At 37.5% G+C, this 19,184-nt stretch overlaps 3 protein-coding genes across 4 annotated transcripts in view; all 3 read right to left on the bottom strand.

The window, feature by feature from the left end:
• Positions 1-2,020: 2,020 nt before the first annotated feature.
• On the bottom strand, positions 2,021-7,753 carry slc2a11l (solute carrier family 2 member 11, like). The gene is given in 7 exon segments (XM_052117298.1): positions 2,021-3,469; positions 3,668-3,754; positions 3,757-3,795; positions 3,885-4,013; positions 7,149-7,217; positions 7,220-7,295; positions 7,730-7,753. Coding segments are annotated over 7 exon segments (570 nt in total). The 3' UTR covers positions 2,021-3,323.
• Positions 7,754-8,008: 255 nt separating this feature from the next.
• ska1 (spindle and kinetochore associated complex subunit 1) lies at positions 8,009-16,017 on the bottom strand. 2 transcript variants are annotated; one of them, XM_052117368.1, is made up of 7 exons: positions 15,949-16,017; positions 14,223-14,314; positions 13,992-14,116; positions 12,264-12,367; positions 11,599-11,736; positions 8,987-9,156; positions 8,009-8,749 (listed from the first exon to the last, which is right to left on the bottom strand). In XM_052117368.1, exons 2-7 carry the CDS (start codon positions 14,308-14,310, stop codon positions 8,601-8,603), a joined length of 774 nt encoding a protein of 257 aa, XP_051973328.1. In that variant the 5' UTR covers positions 14,311-14,314; positions 15,949-16,017; the 3' UTR covers positions 8,009-8,600. The 2 variants fall into 2 exon arrangements, with proteins under 2 accessions (XP_051973328.1, XP_051973330.1); XM_052117370.1 differs by lacking the exon at positions 15,949-16,017 and adding an exon at positions 14,832-14,930.
• Positions 16,018-16,527: 510 nt separating this feature from the next.
• Positions 16,528-19,184, bottom strand: part of smarcad1b (SWI/SNF-related, matrix-associated actin-dependent regulator of chromatin, subfamily a, containing DEAD/H box 1 b) — a 34,177-nt gene continuing 31,520 nt past the window's right edge. The window contains 5 exon segments of the mRNA XM_052117296.1: positions 16,528-16,589; positions 16,700-16,775; positions 16,777-16,810; positions 16,958-17,140; positions 17,946-18,055. Coding sequence (XP_051973256.1) covers positions 16,528-16,589; positions 16,700-16,775; positions 16,777-16,810; positions 16,958-17,140; positions 17,946-18,055 — 465 coding nt within the window.

The raw sequence follows: 19,184 nt of genomic DNA, 5'->3' as shown, positions 1-19,184 counted from the left end.
GGTTTAAAATGATGCATTATAAAGATTAACAATCATGAATAATATTTACTTCTAAGCTAGAGCATACATTGTTACATGTTTGAATAGAGTACAAATGTAATATTGACCTAATATTCACACTTAAATTAACTTATTCAATATAGACAGTAGGGCTGGGTATCGCCAGCCACCTCACGATGAAATACGTATTGCGATCAACATGTCATGATTAGATTTCTTTTTTTATTTAAATGAATTTGCTTTGTGATATATTTCAGTTATAATGTCCATTTTGCTTAGATACAGTATGAAAGAAATGATCTTTCAGCCAATGCTGTTATTCATTAAACAGGGGACCTTCTACCTTGTTAAATGATGGACTTAGAGTCTTACACATTTTCTTTTATCAGTAGTTTTTCATCCTTTTGGTGACATTTTACCTTTTGTTTTTTTTAAATACAGGTGAAACTCGAAAAATTTGAATATCGTGCAAAAGTTCATTAATTTCAGTAATTCAACTTAAAAGGTGAAACTAATATATTATATAGACTCATTACAAGCAAAGTAAGATATTTCAAGCCTTTATTTGATATAATTTTGATGATTATGGCTTACAGCTTACGAAAACCCCAAATTCAGAATCTCAGAAAATTAGAATATTACATGAAATCAATAAAAAAAATGATTTTAAATACAGAAATGTCGGCCCTCTGAAAAGTATAATCATGCATATGTACTCAGTACTTGGTTTGGGCCCCTTTTGCATTAATTACTGCCTCAATGCGGCGTGGCATGGATGCTATCAGCCTGTGGCACTGCTGAGGTGTTATGGAAGACCAAGATGCTTCAATAGCGGCCTTCAGCTCTTCTGCATTGTTTGGTCTCATGTTTCTCATCTTTCTCTTAGCAATGCCCCATAGATTCTCTATGGGGTTCAGGTCAGGCGAGTTTGCTGGCCAATCAAGCACAGTAATACCATGGTCATTGAACCAGGTTTTGGTACTTTTGGCAGTGTGGGCAGGTGCCAAGTCCTGCTGGAAAATGAAGTCAGCATCTCCATAAAGCTTGTCTGCTGAAGGAAGCATGAAGTGCTCTAAAATGTCCCGGTAGACGGCTGCGTTGACTCTGGACTTAATAAAGCACAGTGGACCAACACCAGCCAATGACATGGCTCCCCAAACCAACACAGACTGTGGAAACTTCACACTGGACTTCAAGCATCTTGGATTGTGTGCCTCTCCATTCTTCCTCCAGACTCTGGGACCTTGGTTTCCAAATGAGATGCAAAATTTGCTCTCATCAGAAAAGAGGACTTTGGACCACTGAGCAACAGACCAGTTCTTTTTTTCTTTAGCCCAGGTAAGACGTTTGACATTTGAAGCTCATGTCCAGGACCCGCCTGTGTGTGGTGGTTCTTGATGCAGTAACTCCAGCCTCAGTCCACTCCTTGTGAAGCTCCACCACACATTTGAATGGCCTTTTCCTGACAATCCTCTCCAGGCTACGGTCATCCCTGCTGCTTGTGCACCTTTTTCTTCCACACTTTTCCTTTCCACTTAACTTTCTATTAATGTGCTTTGATACAGCACTTTGAGAACATCCAACTTCTTTTGCAATTACCTTTTGAGGCTTTCCCTCCTTGTGGAGGGTGTCAATGATGGTTTTCTGCACAACTGTCAGGTCAGCAGTCTTCCCCATGATTGTGAATTCAACTGAACCAGACTGAGAGACCATTTAAAGGCTCAGGAACCCTTTGCAGGTGTTTAGCTGATTAGAGTGTGACACTTTGAGCCTTCAATACTGAACCTTTTCACAATATTCTAATTTTCTGAGATTCTGAATTTGGGGTTTTCATAAGCTGTAAGCCATAATCATCAAAATTATATCAAATAAAGGCTTGAAATATCTTACTTTGCTTGTAATGAGTCTATATAATATATTAGTTTCACCTTTTAAGTTGAATTACTGAAATTAATGAACTTTTGCACGATATTCTAATTTTTCGAGTTTCACCTGTATAGTCCATGTATTAAATAAATAAATATGATGTATTGAAATTGCATATATTGTATATATAGTATATCGTTACATGTTTGTTGTTTGCATGCCTAATTTGTACTATTAACAATTATTTACTTGGATATGTAGAACAAATGCTAAAAAGGGTACTGGTCTTACCTGTGGCAGGGTCGAATGGCTTTTTTACAGCATTCATGCTATGTGAGATTAGAATTAAATGTTTCTTTTGTTGTTTTTGATAAATAACTGACTGTAGAGAACAGAAAGGATATTAAAAGAGACATTATTAAGCAACAAATGGTTTGCTTGGATCTAGTCTTTGGGCTCACATCACACAGAAAGAGTCAAAACTTTAACTCACAGCACGCAGTGAAAAGATCTCAGTGCTGAACTTCTTCGCCACTATACCGCACAAACACTGGTGAGTGAAATCTAAAACATTTACCAGTTGGTGGCTAATCACTGACATTTTTTAACATATGGGAAGTATTTACACACATATGATTGTAGGGGATTGCAGATAGAAGGAAAGAGCGATCTTGGCATTTTAAGAATTGACATTGGGATTGTACAAATGAAGATTAAATAGAAAAATCTATGTTTTTGCCTGGCCCTAGATCCAAATGTGTGAGAGAGGACCAGCATATCTGTGAGAGAAACAGCGAATGCTGCAGAATCAGTTTCATTCTCTTCCGTGCCTCATATAAACGTCTCTGACTGCACTGAAAATATCACAATACATCACGATACATGGATCCAAGTGTCGATACATGATCGTGAGAAAAAGTAAACATATTTCTGATTTTATAACCATCATTTTTGTTTTCCTTTGTTTTTTGTTTTGTTTTGTTTTTTACTATGAATATCATGGTTCAAATATAGTTACTGTAATAAAACCATGGTAAATGTTGTCACTGTAGTGAAAGCATTGTTAATCTTTGTAAAGTATGGACAAAGCTATTGCAAGTGTATATAAATGTCCTCTCTGTTCCAGAAGTAGCTCTGAACCTTTCACTTCTGAATTCATTTTTGTTCCCAAAAGTCCCAGAGAATTGTTAGAAAACTACGGTTGTATCAACAAAACCAGATGTAATTTAGTGTTACGTGACCATTTGTAACTCTCTCCCTGTCTGACTTTTTGAATTAAATGGGCTGTTTTTGCTATAGTACCTTTAAGACTTCAATATGTAAATGGCCTCTGTTATGATTGGCTAATTTATTAGCACATAAAATATGTGACAACGCCCCTACAGCCTTCAGCTTTTCAACATAAATGTCAATATATGTGTAAATGTAATTGAAGTAGTATCTGGTTCTGACAAGTCTCACAGCCCTGTCTGTGCCCTCTCCAGCAGAAGATACAATGTGGACTCAGGGAGAAAGATCAGTGTGAGCAACTAGATAAGACCAGCCACCACACTGAAGCCCAGCAGCCAAATCCAATGCTCCTCAATGCCCAACAGCTCACTATCTCTCTCTCTCACACGCACGCACGCGCACGCGCACACACACACACACACACACACACACACACACACACACACACACACACACACACACACACACACACACACACACACACAGACACAGACACAGACACAGACACAGACACACAATGAGAGTAAATTATATATAACTTCTCTTTAACAACATTAGTGCAACTGGCCACCTGATCCCTAAAGCTGTCCAACAAACTTCCCCAATGAGACGAAAGAGGCTGTAGACACGCCAACCATCGCGCGCAGTCTCTTGGGGTGCATTCCAATAAATAAAGGATGTGGACAGTCAAGCTCACACCTGTACAAAACATTCAACATCAAACAACTATTTTAAGATAAAAAGACAGCATAGTCTAAAAGATGTATACAACAATTTATCCAATGCACTAGTGTTGATGCCATATATGAAGAGTCCCACCATTATCATCTCAAACGAGAGGGCGGTCTTCCTCAACATCATCAGGACAGCTCCACAGATTGCCACCACATTGTTCAATAGCAGAATTCTCTTCCTACAGAGGGTTTTAAACAGACACAGAATAAGAATTTCATTTAAAATTTAAACCGAGATACAGGAACAGAATGTACTGTAACTTGACAAGACTTAATCTTCCAATAGGTTAGTTTAAAGAAATGTATGGCAGTTTGTTCCCTCCTCAGCATTTTTACCAAGTCAATTCTGGAATTAAAAGGCATGTTGCTCATTGAATTACTCTCATATGGTAATTGATACAGTAAGAAGCATAGCAACAGTCAATACAAATATGGATGCATAAAATCAGACTGTGAATGAATTTATTTTACAGCTTGAAAATGAACCCTATTATATACAGATGGGATTAAAGATGCACTCAGTAATTTTTATTTTTTATTTTTATCGTCTTGGACTTACAATGACACCTAGTGCCTTGGATGCAGCATTATTCAACCGCAACCGTTTTCAGTTGCCAATGTCACTGTAGAATTTAATCCATGAGTAAAAGTGTCAAATAACAGGACGGTTACTGAGATTAAGGGAGTAGTATTTGGCTGGTCATGTGATTCAAACATGGCAGCCCCCATGTGTGGACCCTTTCCATCTAAAAAAACCCCCGGCTTTTATAAGGTTACAGATGTAACTGGAGTCTACATCTTATGAGAGAACTTATGATTTAATACAGGTTTCAAAATTACTGTTCATTTCTTTAAGAGTAACTTTTTTAATTAGAAAAAAAAAAAACTTACTAAGGTCAACTTTAATATCTTATTCAGTAACAGCCAATGTCATAATTGCGCAACATTCAGAAATGTAAAATCCCTCCTAAATTTGAATTAAATATAAATTAAGGTAGCAAACAGAATGCAGAGTTGTAATATGAATTTAAATGTAAGGAAGATTATGTAATGCATTAGGGAATGAGGTTTTGCCCCAAGTGAAGGAGTTCAAGTACCTCGGGGTCTTGTTCACGAGTGAGGGGACAATGGAGCGGGAGGTTGGCCGGAGAATCGGGGCAGCAGGGGCGGTATTGCACTCGCTCTATCGCACCGTTGTCACGAAAAGAGAGCTGAGCCGAAAGGCAAAGCTCTCGATCTACCGGTCAATTTTTGTTCCTACCCTCACCTATGGTCATGAAGGTTGGGTCATGACCGAAAGAACTAGGTCGCGAGTACAAGCGGCCGAAATGGGCTTTCACAGAAGGGTGGCGGGCTTCTCCCTTAGAGATAGGGTGAGGAGCTCAGTCATCCGTGAGGAGCTCGGAGTAGAGCCGCTGCTCCTTTGCGTTGAAAGGAGTCAGTTGAGGTGGTTTGGGCATCTGGTAAGGATGCCCCCTGGCCGCCTCCCTAGGGAGGTGTTTCAGGCACGTCCAGCTGGGAGGAGGCCTCGGGGAAGACCCAGGACTAGGTGGAGAGATTACATCTCCACACTGGCCTGGGAACGCCTCGGGGTCGCTCAGTCAGAGCTGGTTAATGTGGCTCGGGATAGGGAAGTTTGGGACCCCTGCTGGAGCAGCTGCCCCCGCGACCCGACTTCGGATAAGCGGTTGAAGATGGATGGATGGATGGGAAGATGTAACAGTTTACAATAACATTACTTGACATGATAATTATAATAAAAAAAAATGTACATTAAAATTTGTATACATTAACGCATAATGAACTAACTTTAATAATGACCATTTACCAGGTTGAATAAAATTTGGTGTAAAAATATATTTTTTTAAAATGTATTGTTCTTGATATCTAATACATTTAATAATGCTAACAAACAGAATCTTTTTTTAAAGTGTTACTGAAGAATGAAATTCCAAAAATTCAAAGAAATCCATACAAATGCATTAACCTTGTTCGACCCCACGTCCACATGCTTGGACGTTGCATTTTGGCTTTGCTATACGCAACGCATAATTTAAATAAATTTAAACAGACTGAATACTATACAACTGTACAATACGATTCTATTCATAAACATTAGTAAACGTATTCCTATAATTACGGTGCATTTTCACATTGAGAGTCAATGGGTTCATCCAAAAACTGAAAAATGTGGCTTTCATAGGATTTATATGGAGTTAGGATAAAAATAAGAAGCATTTTACTCTGGTAAAAAGTTCAGCTTCAGGCTGCAGATGATGTTTGGGCATTTACATTTAATAAATTAACTCTTTATGGATCATGGAAGAACACTATTTCTCAAAATGCTCTAAATTACCTCAAATTTAGCTGTCAATATTTATTTTTATAAAGTTATCTTAAAACAATGTGGTTTTGATAGTTGGGTAAATTTCGACAGCATGTATGAAATTATATTTTTGCCACTAAGACTTGAATATTTATTGAATAATGAAAAATACAATTTTAAACTTGAACTAATATATATATATATATATATATATAATAATAAATTCAAATGCACGTAGTACGAATTCAGAATTTACAATAAAAAATTTGAATACCCTGATTTAGTTTACAAAATTTCAGATGGTATAATTCAGGTTTTATATGTAGATTTGAGAAAATTTGACTTTTAGTGATTTAAGCAGTGACATGCCCTCTCTTTCCAAAATACCACCCTCCAAAGATAGCGTTGAGACAGTCACCGAAGAGTAGAGCAGCAGTGTCTTCCCTTGGTTGTCAAACACAGCAGTAGCAAAATAGCGCCCTCAACAGGCAACTGTTATGAATCTGAATATGACATTAACCCTTAATGATCGCTTCAACTACTACACTATTAGAATGCACATAATGATTGACAGGCAGAAAGCATATCCAAGTATTTTGTTTGGCCGATCAAAGAATGTTCCAATCACAGTTTTATTTGCCGTTTACAATGTCATGTGCTGTCACAGAGACTAGTGAGATTTCTCAGAACACTTATTTCACTGATATATTTTAGGGAGAAGGAACATTTTCTGCATACTTTAAATTTCTCAAAAAGTCCTAGTGGCACATATAACATTCCATAGTACTCAAGTTAGTTTAGAGAAATATAAATAAAATAATCAGCTGAGAAGAACTGATTCTACAGATCACAGGATGAATAGCCATAACTGGTTAAAACCCAATAAATATTGGTTTTACTACAAAATTAGTGCTGGGCAAATATAATTTTCTATGAACAGCAAATCCTCTTCGTGTCAACCCAATTCAAATTCGAGTTGATGCAATATTTGCCATAGACAGCTGCCAGATGTCCAGAATTCAGGGTGCCAAACAATCCTCTGATGCAGTATATGGACAAATGAAGGACCACATGAGCGTCAGCTCCCAGGGCTCCAAAGAGCGGCCATAATGCTGCTGGCAGGTGCTGTTCACCAGCACCTAAATAAACTTGCAAACTAAACACAAGTTTTAGTTCCTAACGTCATTCATTTTATTTTATTGAACTGTGGTGCTTACAGGTTAACACCATCTCAAAAGCTTTGAAATGTATTGATAGTTTGATCCTTTGGGGATGTTTCCATTTTAAGACAGCAGCTAAAAGGGATTGATTACTAGCGATTACTGCCTCTCCCCCATTCCCAGCTCAAGAGACTGTAAATCACACTAAGACACTTTATAACCAAAGGAGTGGAGGTACTTACAACTGATGGCGAGTTCAAGACAGAAATATTGAAGCCATACTGGAAGCTCTTCCAGAGGTCAAAATAGCATCAACAAGCACAGGACTTCTCAACTGTTGAAAAAGAAGAAGTGTTTTTTAAAAAGTGAACAAATCACTACATAATTAAACAGAGTATTCATATTTTTTTGACCAGTAGCGTCAACGCATGCGTCATTGTACGTGTAGCACGGTGTCCTCTACGTGCAATCTTGATGTTTTGTAAGACGTGACTGAAGATAACAAAGCATGAACACAGAAGTCTAACACACAGTTGAAATGTAACTTTTCACGCTTGGCTGAACTTTGGGTGAGAAAATAGGATAAAGTTAATGAGTTGGATGAAGAAAACTGCCATGCCAGTTGTCACTTTTTTTCAATTTATTCACAAAATCAATAAAGCTAAAAATGTCAATACTGCAATGTCCACTTACACTTCTGAAATTATACCAAGTTTTGAGATAATATTACAAAACCTGCCATTTTATATGATCTAATTGGCAAATGAAAAGATATTTCACACTAAGCAATATAAATACAGCAAACAATATATATATTTCTTCATCACAGATAACGATCAACGATCTACAACATAAAAAATAACAAATTAATAAACAAAATGATGATTTTACTCATTGATAACAAAATGATAACTTTAACATATTTATTTAACCAAAAATGGACACCGACATATTGACAACAGACCATTATATGCATAAAGGGTTAGTTCAGCCAAAAATTTTAATTAATTTACTCATGTGTTCCATGGAAAAATGAAAGTCATACAGGTTTGGAACATCTTAAGGGTGACTAAATTATAACAGAACTTCAATTTGGTGTGAACTATATTTCAAAACAGTTTTCCAAAAACAGACATGGATTCTCTTCTACCCCATTGAAAACAAGCTCAAAGGATCTTCTGTTTGCGGTTGACATCTCTAAACTGCTTGCAACAAAATATGAGCATAGTTCATTTAAAAACTCCATTCGAACAAATGGAGAGGTTGATTCACACCCCCAAGCTCTTAAAGCAGGATGAAGCGTGCGAGACCGCCTCCTCTGACTTCCTTCAGATGCTGGCAGTGACGTAGCATATTCAACATGCTTCCAAAGCGCTTGTCCACCTTCATCTGGGTAAACTCTCGAATGTCCTGCTCCACGATGAAAAACTGACCTGCAGGACACAAAGGGGGTTGATGGATCACCATTCTTAGCCCATAAGACCAGGATAAATGATCTTTCTTTTTGGAACACTCATATCAGTTCATGTGCCCATGGCAATAGATTTCTAGAGCAAATAGTGTTGTAATTCCCGAAATGGCAAGACTTTTAATACATGATGGGCTAAATAAGGTCAAGTAAGTCTTTGACCAGTGGCTCTGTACCAGACAGACAGATGAAACTGTGATACCCTTGGTGTCCTTTGTTTCTTGGTCTTTAAAGCGCTGTTGGAGCATACGGGAAGCATTGTTGAGGGTCTTGATTGGCTGATGGAGGATCTTATATTTTGCCGTTATAGCTGTGTTGATGCTTTGCACAGCTGCGTTCAGCTGGTCATACGTTATACGACCTTTCATGTACCTGTGACAGCAAAAATTAAATACATGAAACTGACACTCTAATAATGCAACTAAAACATGTTAAACACTGAAAGTTGCAGAATAACAGAATTATAATAATAAACATGATAAAAATAGCATGTAACTATAACATATTATATAACTAAAGCATGTAAGTTTACATGTTAGAATAGGATGTTAAATTAACTACTAAATGAAAAATAACATCAGCTGTGTGAGCTTTTAAAGTAATGTCCTATGATTATTATTAATGAACATATACTGTTCCTGTCTGTAACTTTAACTCCGTGGTTCTCATCTGGTTTTACTTCAGGACAGATTTTATGTTGGAAATCAAGTGGCGACCCACCATAGTAAAAACATAACCTGTATTTAATGTATCCTGGGTCATATTTCCTTTTATGTTGCATAGTTTTGTTCATGGTTTTCATCAAGTGACATTATTTTTGTTGTTGCACTTGGGCTGCCGCCGAAATATCTTCAATGGGTGAACCATGGCATTGTTCTTTCCCTGCTGTCAACGACCAAGTCCAAATAGACCAGTTGAGAAACACTGCTTTAACTGTGTGTGATGCAAGTTGACGAGTCTGACAGGCAGACAAGGAGGAAAGAAGTGAGATTCTCCGTCCGGTTGCATTTTTTCTCTCAATACCGTAGATAAGCAAAGGTACAAAAACCATAAATTTTCATACTGTGAAACCGGTATATCGCTGCAACCCTACTCTCAATTGACTCCAATTCAGTTTGATAGAAGCATGTTAGACGCAACAATAATATATATTGCACATAAATACTGGGTAAAATAGTTTAATATTGAAAATGTAATTAGATAGATTGGACAATTTAATCAATACTTATAAAAGTATTTATAAATCAACATTTCTTGTGACTTATCCACAATTATGGATTAATTTTTCAATATGCTTTTTGCATTGCATTATGGCATTGTCTTCTCCATGAAGAATACAGGTGACACTACATTGAATTTAGTATCTTAGAACAGTCTTTCCTGACCTTTTTTTTTGTCTTCAGTACCCCCATAGCCCAATCAGTAAGGCCTTCATTGACATTGCATTATCATATTACTAAAATGCCCACCTGAGCTTGTATGCGTTGCACATGTTTAGACAATTCTGGGGTCAATTTTAGAGACACTTTCAAGATAAATGTTATTGTAGCCTTTCTGTCAGCTTGAACCAGTCTGGCCATTCTCTGTTGACCTCTGTCAACAAGGCGTTTTCATCTACAGAACTGACGCTCACTGGATGTTCTTTGTTTTTGACCACATTCGGAGTAAATTCTAGAGACTGTTGTGCGTGAAAATCCCAGGAGATCAGCAGTTACAGAAATACTCAAGCCAGCCCGTATGGCACCAACAATTCAGATGGTTGATATGAACATTAACTGAAGCTCCTGACCCGTATCTGAATGATTTTATGCACTGCACTGCTGCCACACGATTGGCTGATTAGATCATCGCAAGAATAAGTAGATGTACAGGTGTTCCTAATAAAGTGCTCAGTGAGTGTGTAATTATATATATATATATATATATATATATATATATATATATATATATATATATATATATATATATATATATATATATATATATATATATATATATACACACACACACACACACACACACACACACACACACACACACACACACACACACACACACACACAGTATATTATGGTTAATCTTTTGACTAATTAATATGTTAATTATATAAATAATATTTGTTATAGATTACTATTTCATCTAATAATTTTTTTTTGCTTTATAGGTTTAACAAAATTTGTATCTTACTAACCCCCCACTTTCCAATTTGAGACTGTTATTCCATGATGTTGAAACATAAAATTTGTATGATTACACTCACAATAATAATGGATGGAGTTAGTGACGCAGAGACTACTGTGCCAAATCAGACTGCTTTGCAGCAGAAAACTTGCAAATCTCTTTAACATTTTGATCATGCAGTTTCATATTTGCTTCAAACACTTGAAGAACGTGGCCATCTAATGAATAATATAGAGAGAAACCAATAATGCGCATGTTCTCAAATCTAGTGTAAATAAAATATACTGTACGTCACATCCACATAACATTATCTCAACAACCCTGGAAGTAAATAATGAGGGTGAGTAAATGATGAGAGAATTTTCATTTTGGGGTGAACTATCCCTTTAAATAATCCGCAACATGTAAAAGTTAGTTAACAAATTGTAAAAATGTTGTAGTGTTTCATGACTCTATAAGTACCCCCTGGGGTATATGTACTTATAAGGTAACATAATATTGTTTCCTAACATTTGGAACAGTCTGTATCTGTGCCTTTAAATAGCTCTCTAGGTTTTGGAACAGAGCTACTGTTTACTGTTATTTACTATATCTGTTCAGAAAGTTTGTTTAGACAGATGTGAAAGAACTCACGTTGGAATGCTGTCAAATTCTGGGACAGTAATGAACTCCATCTCTTTGATCTGGTTGCGCTGAGATTTCCTGGGTGGTGCCTGATCCTGAGGAGCCGGTGGCGCATCTGTCTGCCTGCTCTGAACTGCCACCTGTCCTCTGAAGAAAACAAAAAAATGCCGATCAACGGAATTTAGCTGAGGTTATTTGTGTAGATCTGAGATTTTTCTGGTACACTCTTAAGCTGGGTTCACACTGCCAGCGACACGCAGTGACAAAATGACCTTATCTCATACATTTTTAATGAGAGCTGGCGACTTCCGGCAACATGAGCTACGGTGACAATTGCCAACCAGATGTGGGTGTCTAGCGACGCGACTAAGCTGAGAAATGTTTAACTTTATGCATATGAAGTGCGACTTTCGGGAGCGACAGCCAATAAGAGAGAAGATGGTAGGGCTCACGTGATCCTAATGTTTTAATAATAATATTAATTGTAAAGAAACAGTGCTATTTAGACTCTCTATACACACCACTAGCGACCTAACCGTCAGTCACTGGCGACATGCAGCGACAAAGTAGCTGGCAGCGTGAATGCAACTTTAATGTTGAGGCAAACTGAATAAGCAACTGTCCTAGCCAGATATAGATCAGTAAATATTCATGTTAATAAAAACAGCAAATACTCTTGTTGAGCTGTTTGTTGGCCTTTTCTGGGCATGTGCAAAGGGGTGTTGTTCTTTAGGTGATGGACATCCTGTTCATCCTGCTGGAAAAACTCTTCCAGATCCTGTCGGAGAGAGAAATAAAAGACTTATAAAAGAGAACCCAAGTAAAGTTTTAGTCCTGCACATGGATTGCCTAGAGCTGTGCTTTTCCTGGACAATGCCAAACACAAAAAGCAACTAAAAATATAATCGTGTACAGTTAAGTTGGCAAAGTAAATAGGCTTATATACATTTAAAGGGGAGGATAAAATGCATCTCTTATATTTTGCGGTTGACGTCCAATCAAACTCTATGGTAATTTGTCTCTAATTTATCTGTCACTTGATAATATGGCTAATGCTTGCACAATATTTGTCCCTTAGTTTGACTGGTAAATCACACTTTTACTGTTGTTAATGCATTTACAAAATTGTCCTATTTAGCCTATTTTATGTTTATAATTGTGCATATTTTTGGGCCCGTGCAGTTCATGGTAATATTAATACATTTCATGTATGATTCGAAGGATATTGTGTTGGGTCGCCAATCAACTTTTAGATACAGACATCGCCTGTCAATCAACTCGAGAACGTACAGGCGCATTAGCTATAAAAGCTGGGAAAATTGCGTATTTAGGGTAATCTGAGGAAAAGCAGCACCATTTATGATATCAGTGTTGTCAGATTTTACTTCTGATTTGAAATATGTTCTTTGATCATAATATTGACCAATTGTTCTGGAGATTTTGGTCTTTCCAATTCAAGCAGATAGGAGCTGCACTGTCAACACTGGAAATATTCTCCTGAGAGCGTTCCAAACATGGTCAACAGTGGACTGAATTGCTAAAAAGACTTTGCACTCATGCGGATCCAGCGAGCAACAGCAATCTCCTGACAGTTTAAACAGCCTGGATCACCTGCTTGGATTGTCAAGGACTGACCATCACGATTTGTGAATGAGAGGAACTTTTGATCCTGAAGTTTCGATGCTGGCTGATAGAATATGCGCTTTAGAGAAAGATATTAGAGGTGTGCTTGATGGGAAGAAAATGCTGGATTTTCGAGAAATACATCTGTTCAAACAAAATATCTGCATATTTGCAGATGGTATAAGTTTTATTTATATTTATATTTGCCTTTTCCAAAAAATGACAGAGAACTGTAGAAGAGACACTGTTAGACGCTTTAGAGGAAGATTTAGATTAGCTTGATATTTGCCTTTTTCTCATTAGACAAGACAGTTAAATTTACATGGATCTGTTGAGGAAAGAGTGGGAGAATGAAACAGGCAAGCACTTTAACATTATGAGCTCAAACGCGTCTGCCACAGCTCTGATATTCGGACCGTTTAAATGACACTGTGTTGCACATCGGTCTATTATTGCAGTAACACGTAACAACAAAATGAACCGTGACAGGTCATTAACTTGCTTCACATGCAAACAGACGATTCTCTGCACCCTCAAGAAACAAATCGGCCAAAGGGGAAAATATATCGGCCGATGCTGATAATGATTAAAGTCAGAATATAGGCCGATTTATCTGCCTCTGCAATATATCGGTGGACCACTAATACAGAGGTCTTCAACACTGCACAATCAGGTGTGTTAAATAAGGGTGACATCCAAAATATGCAGTGCTATGGGTCCCCATGAACAGAGTTGAAGACATCTGTCCCAATATGTGAAGATTAATGAAAACTCCATACCTTTAAATGCTTTAGTAGGTCTCTCTGCTGGCCTACATATCGCTCAAAACGATCAAGAAGCTCATTGATGGCACTGACTTCTTGTTCGATTTTGAGAAGAGTCCCCCGTTTTTCTGGATCTTTTGCTGAAGAAAAATCATTACTGGAGTGCCGTAACTAGTCATAGCACCATATGATGTCATAAATAAGGAAATACAAATCAAGAGTAACATATGTGCAAATTCAGCATACCAACAGCTCGAAGCTCCAGGAGTCTTTTAATCATGGAAATTTTGTCATTAATATGTTGTGTTACTTCCTCAAGCTCACAGTGATTCATTTCTCTAAAGAGGAAACAGATGAATTATATAATTGATTATAACACAGCATACAGAATGTCCTGAAATGGAGTGAGCAAATGGAGCAAGGGACAAGTTAAAACTAAATCTTAATGGAGACCTAAATATTATTCAATTGAATATAATATACTGTATTGTATGTATTTATTCGAAGCTAATTTAGACTAAAGTCAGATGACTTTGGCATTTCATTCCAAAAATTAAAAAAATATCACTTCCACCACAGAATGCAATGAATCTGTTATGAAAATGACAGATATACAGCTCTGGAATAAATTAACAAAAAAAGACGAATCTGCCCGATTCCATAGCCTTGCTGAAGCACCCCCAGATCATCACAGATCCTCCGCCAAATTTCACAGTCGGTGCAACACACTGTGACTTGAAGGCCTCTCCAGGTCTTCGTCTAACCATTAGATGACCAGGTGGAGGATCGGTGATGATCTGGGGGTGCTTCGGGCAGATTAATCTTTTTGAAGGATGCATGAATCAAGCCACATACAAGGTTATCCTGGAAGAAAACTTGCTTCCTTCTGCTCTGACAATGTTCGCCAACTCTGAGGATTGGATTTTCCAGCAGGACAATGCTCCATGCCGCACAGCCAGGTCAATCATGGTGTGGATGCAAGACCACCGGATCAAGACCCTGTCATGGCCAGCCCAATGTCCAGACCTGAACCCCACTGAAAACCTCTGGAATGTGATCAAGAGGAAGACGGATGCCACAAGCCATCAAACAAAGCCGAGCTGCATTAATTTTTGCGCCAGGACTGGCATAAAGTCACCCAACAGCAAAGTGAAAGACTGGTAGAGAGCATGCAAGACGCATGAAAGCTGTGATTGAAAATCAGGGTTATTCAACGAAATATTGATTTCTGAACTCTTCCTAATTTAAAACATTAGTATTGTGTTGTTTAAAAATTAACATGAACTTGTTTTCTTTGCATTATTTGAGGTCTGAAAACATGGCATCTTTTTTGTTATTTTGACCAGTTGACAATTTCCGCAAATAAATGCTCTAAATTACAATATTTTTATTTGAAATTTGGGAGAAAGGTTGTCAGTACTTTATAGAATGAAACTAAAATGTTAATTTTACTCAAACACGTAAATCCAGAGAAACTGATAATTTTGCATTGGTCTCTTAATTTTTTCCAGAGCTGTAAATGTGTCCACTTTTGGACACAATGCTAGCAACAAATAAATAAGTAGGAGTGTTTTTAAGGGAGTTTATTTTCTAAAGGTCACAGGAAAGTTCATCGCGCTGAATGCATTGAACAGTGTGCACGAGAACAGCGGCAGTGCGCGCTCACGATGACAACACAACAACTAGTGATTAGCGATTGACAGACTGCCATGAGAAAGGGAGACATACACTGACTACACACTCGAACAGTTTATGACAGGTTTATCTCCCTCCGTTTTATTTATTTTTTAGCAGGGAAAGGGAAATGGTTCACAAACTCTCAATCAATCAATCTAAAAAACATCGTAGTACAACCGCTGGATGGGTTTTCAAATACATTTCCGCTTGGTCTATCTCTAACCACACAGTTGCTACTAAACCTGCAACAATATCAGTTAAAAAGGAAAATTAAAATACGATTAACGATACTCACCTGTATTATGTTTTCCAAAGAGACTGAATAAGGTGTTTCAGTTGTGAATGCGGGTGAGGATACGGCTCGCGCCGAAGTTTAAACACACGCACGCGCAGAACGCGCTTCTGATTCAACCACGCACTTTCGTCACAATACAACGAAGTTAAGCCATAATTATTTTTTAAATCTACAACACAACAATATTAAGCCCCAACACAACAAAATGAAGACACAACACAACTGTGGTTGAGGTAATTATTTATTGTGCTGGACACCGCGTTCTGCTGCTGATAAATAAATCTCACTAACAAATGAGATGAGTTTAACCCTGGAAATGAGCTACTTAAACAAAACTTACAACAATTCTTTTCAAATTGTTTTCAAGCTCCATACATATAAAACACAAAAACAAACATAAAATAACAGACTATTAAAGTATTTTTGCCAAGTGCCGTAGAAATGTAAACATATTCGCTCTTAACCTCACTTTTTCTTTTCTTTTTTTTTTTGTTTAATGCAGGTAATCTAGGGAAATCCCACTTCAGTGTGCTACTTTCAAATACAGTCAAGTGTCATAATATCACAGTATGCTTGTCCTCAGCCTCCAAGAGATGTTTTGAGTAGTGAGGTCATGTCATCAGGTAATGCGTCCTCATCGCCTGGAAGAAATACAAAGAGTATTCGTCAGTTCATACACCTTTGTTTTCATTTTACACAAAAACAACAAAGAACAAAACATGGGGTTGAAAACCTTTTTTAAAGTTCTCACCCTCCTAAGTAGCAGTTATTTCCTTCTCCAATTTGAGTTTTCTTTGTCCAATGCAGAGCATGGCATCCTCTATGGAATTCTTTGCTTATCATCTTAATCACCCTCACTGTTCTTAAACAGAAGACAAATGCACACGAATATAAAAAGATGTCTGTTTCTAAGGGTGCTTTCAGAGCGTCAGCAATTGAACTAATTGTGAAAACAGACAAAAGAAAGGCTGTTGGATGCACGTCCACACAACAGCTTGCTTTCTCTTACCTGGTTTCTTCCACCCGGTGGCAGTGGTCCTCGACCTGTTTGTCATTGTAAGGGTTACAGTCAATATCACGAAGGATGACCACATTAGCTGAGGTCAAGTTAATGCCCAGCACTCCAGCTCTGGTGGACAGCAGGAACACAAAGATGTCCGTGTCTGTGTTGAACTGGTCAATCAGCCCAATTCTGCAGTGAGATTTAGAGTTATTTCCATTTATTTAACTGCCATTTAGAAGATATCCAAAGTGATTTACAGTACACTAACAGCAAAAAAAGTCCCCATGGAGTTCTGTGAGCTCATTTACCTGCAGTTTTATCAATAACCACTTCCCTTAACAGTGCACATACTTAAATATGAAAGTCAAAGACCATCTGATGCAGGCTGCACACAAAAATGGCAAGCACTTGCCAAAATTCACCAGCAAGCTCCGATCTGATTGGCTAGTTTATGCAATATACAGGATTGGGGGTGCAACATTTTTTATTGGTCTGTCTGGAAACAAGGTCCTGTTTACAACAGGCTCAGTGTCTTGGCTATAGGGAGTGCTTTGGAGGAAAAATAATAACTAGATTTTGCTAGATTTATGGTACCAAATCTTCGAAAGATGCTCATTGTTTTGTTCACGGGATAAACGGGATAGTGCAAAAGCAGATAAAGGTAGCATAAAAGTAATCTATATGACTCCAGTGATTAAATCCATGCAAAGGTCTAGCCACAATTCACTTGCATTTTATGGACCCACAGAGCTGAAATATTATTCTAAAAATCTTTGTTTGTGTTCAGCAGAAGAAAGAAAGTCATACACATCTTGGATGGCATGATTGTGAGTAAATAATGAGAGAAAATTCATTTTTGGGGGGAACTACCCCTTTAAATAGCAAGTAATAACTAGATATCCATGAGCTTCATTTTTTGTGCTTCAAGGACACCGGGAGCATGGACAGAAAATACTGTTCAAGTGAAATAGATGCAATCCTTGATTTATGGCACCTGTGACGAGGCACAATAAGCATCAGGACTGACACGTCACATGCTGTACCATTTTCACTCCCCTCCTTCTGGATGCCTTCTCCTGTCATGAGCCTGGACTTGGGCCGATGCTAGAGAGACATAGATGATTTGAGAGGGTGAGGTCTATCCTAATGGTTATTTTCAACTATTTGAACTCCTTAAAAGAATAGTTCACCCTCATTATTCACTTACCCTGATGCCATTCCAGATGTGTATGTGTGAGACTGTCTTTCTTCAGCAGAACACAAATTAAGATTTTTAGAAAAAGATAGAGCTCTGTCAGATCCTTATAATGATGTACATGGGTGCCAGCACTTTGATGGTCCAAAAGTCATATATAGGGAGCAATAAAGTAATAAAAATCTATTTATTTTTTACACAAACTCAATCAAAATCAATTTACTTCAGAGGACATTAATGGAATCCACATGACTCCAGAGTTATCAAAGTAGTCCACTTGACACCAGTCAATCAATGACTGTCTGAATGATTGTGCCAGCACAGTCAAAGTGCTGGCATCCATGTACTTCCATTATAAGAACCTGACAGAGCTCTATCTTCTTCTAAAAATCTTTATTTGTGTTCTTCTGAAGAAAGACAGTCAGGAAGACTTGAAATAAAGAAAGATCCCATGTCATATGGGTGTGGAGTAAATAATGACAGAATTTGTTGTAGAAAACAAACTATTCCTTTAAAACAGCATTTCTCAACTGGTGGGTTGCGATCCAAAACAGCAGGATAGCAGGGAAAAGGACAATGCCAGAGTCGTTCCTGCATTTAAATATTCTGCGGCCCAAGCTAAATTTTGGGCTGCAGCACTGACCACAACACTGATGCAACCCATTTGAATTCTTGTGAGAATTTACTAGTTTAAAGCGTAATGGAGGAACTCTCAAACTCTTAGACAGCCCTGACATTACAAACAGCACTGACGAAGAAAAGAGACAATACTGTACATGCTGCAACAAACATAAAGGTTTTTTAAATTACACATCAACACCCTTACTCAAATTAATTATGGTTTCACAATAGTAGCAGTAACTATGGTATTTTGACAAACATTTTATAGTTAATAAATATTAGGTGGAATATTTTGGACCTCATTTTTCCAACAACTGTGGTGGTTGTAGCTAAAGTTTTTAAATGTGTTTGGGCAACTATTATTTTCATAACAAAACACTACAATACATTTGTTTTGTTTTTTAGAAAGACTAACTA

The sequence above is a fragment of the Xyrauchen texanus genome, chromosome 44 (assembly GCF_025860055.1).
Source record: "Xyrauchen texanus isolate HMW12.3.18 chromosome 44, RBS_HiC_50CHRs, whole genome shotgun sequence".
NCBI classification, from domain to species: domain Eukaryota; kingdom Metazoa; phylum Chordata; class Actinopteri; order Cypriniformes; family Catostomidae; genus Xyrauchen; species Xyrauchen texanus.
This window is presented reverse-complemented; position numbering and strand designations above follow the sequence as displayed.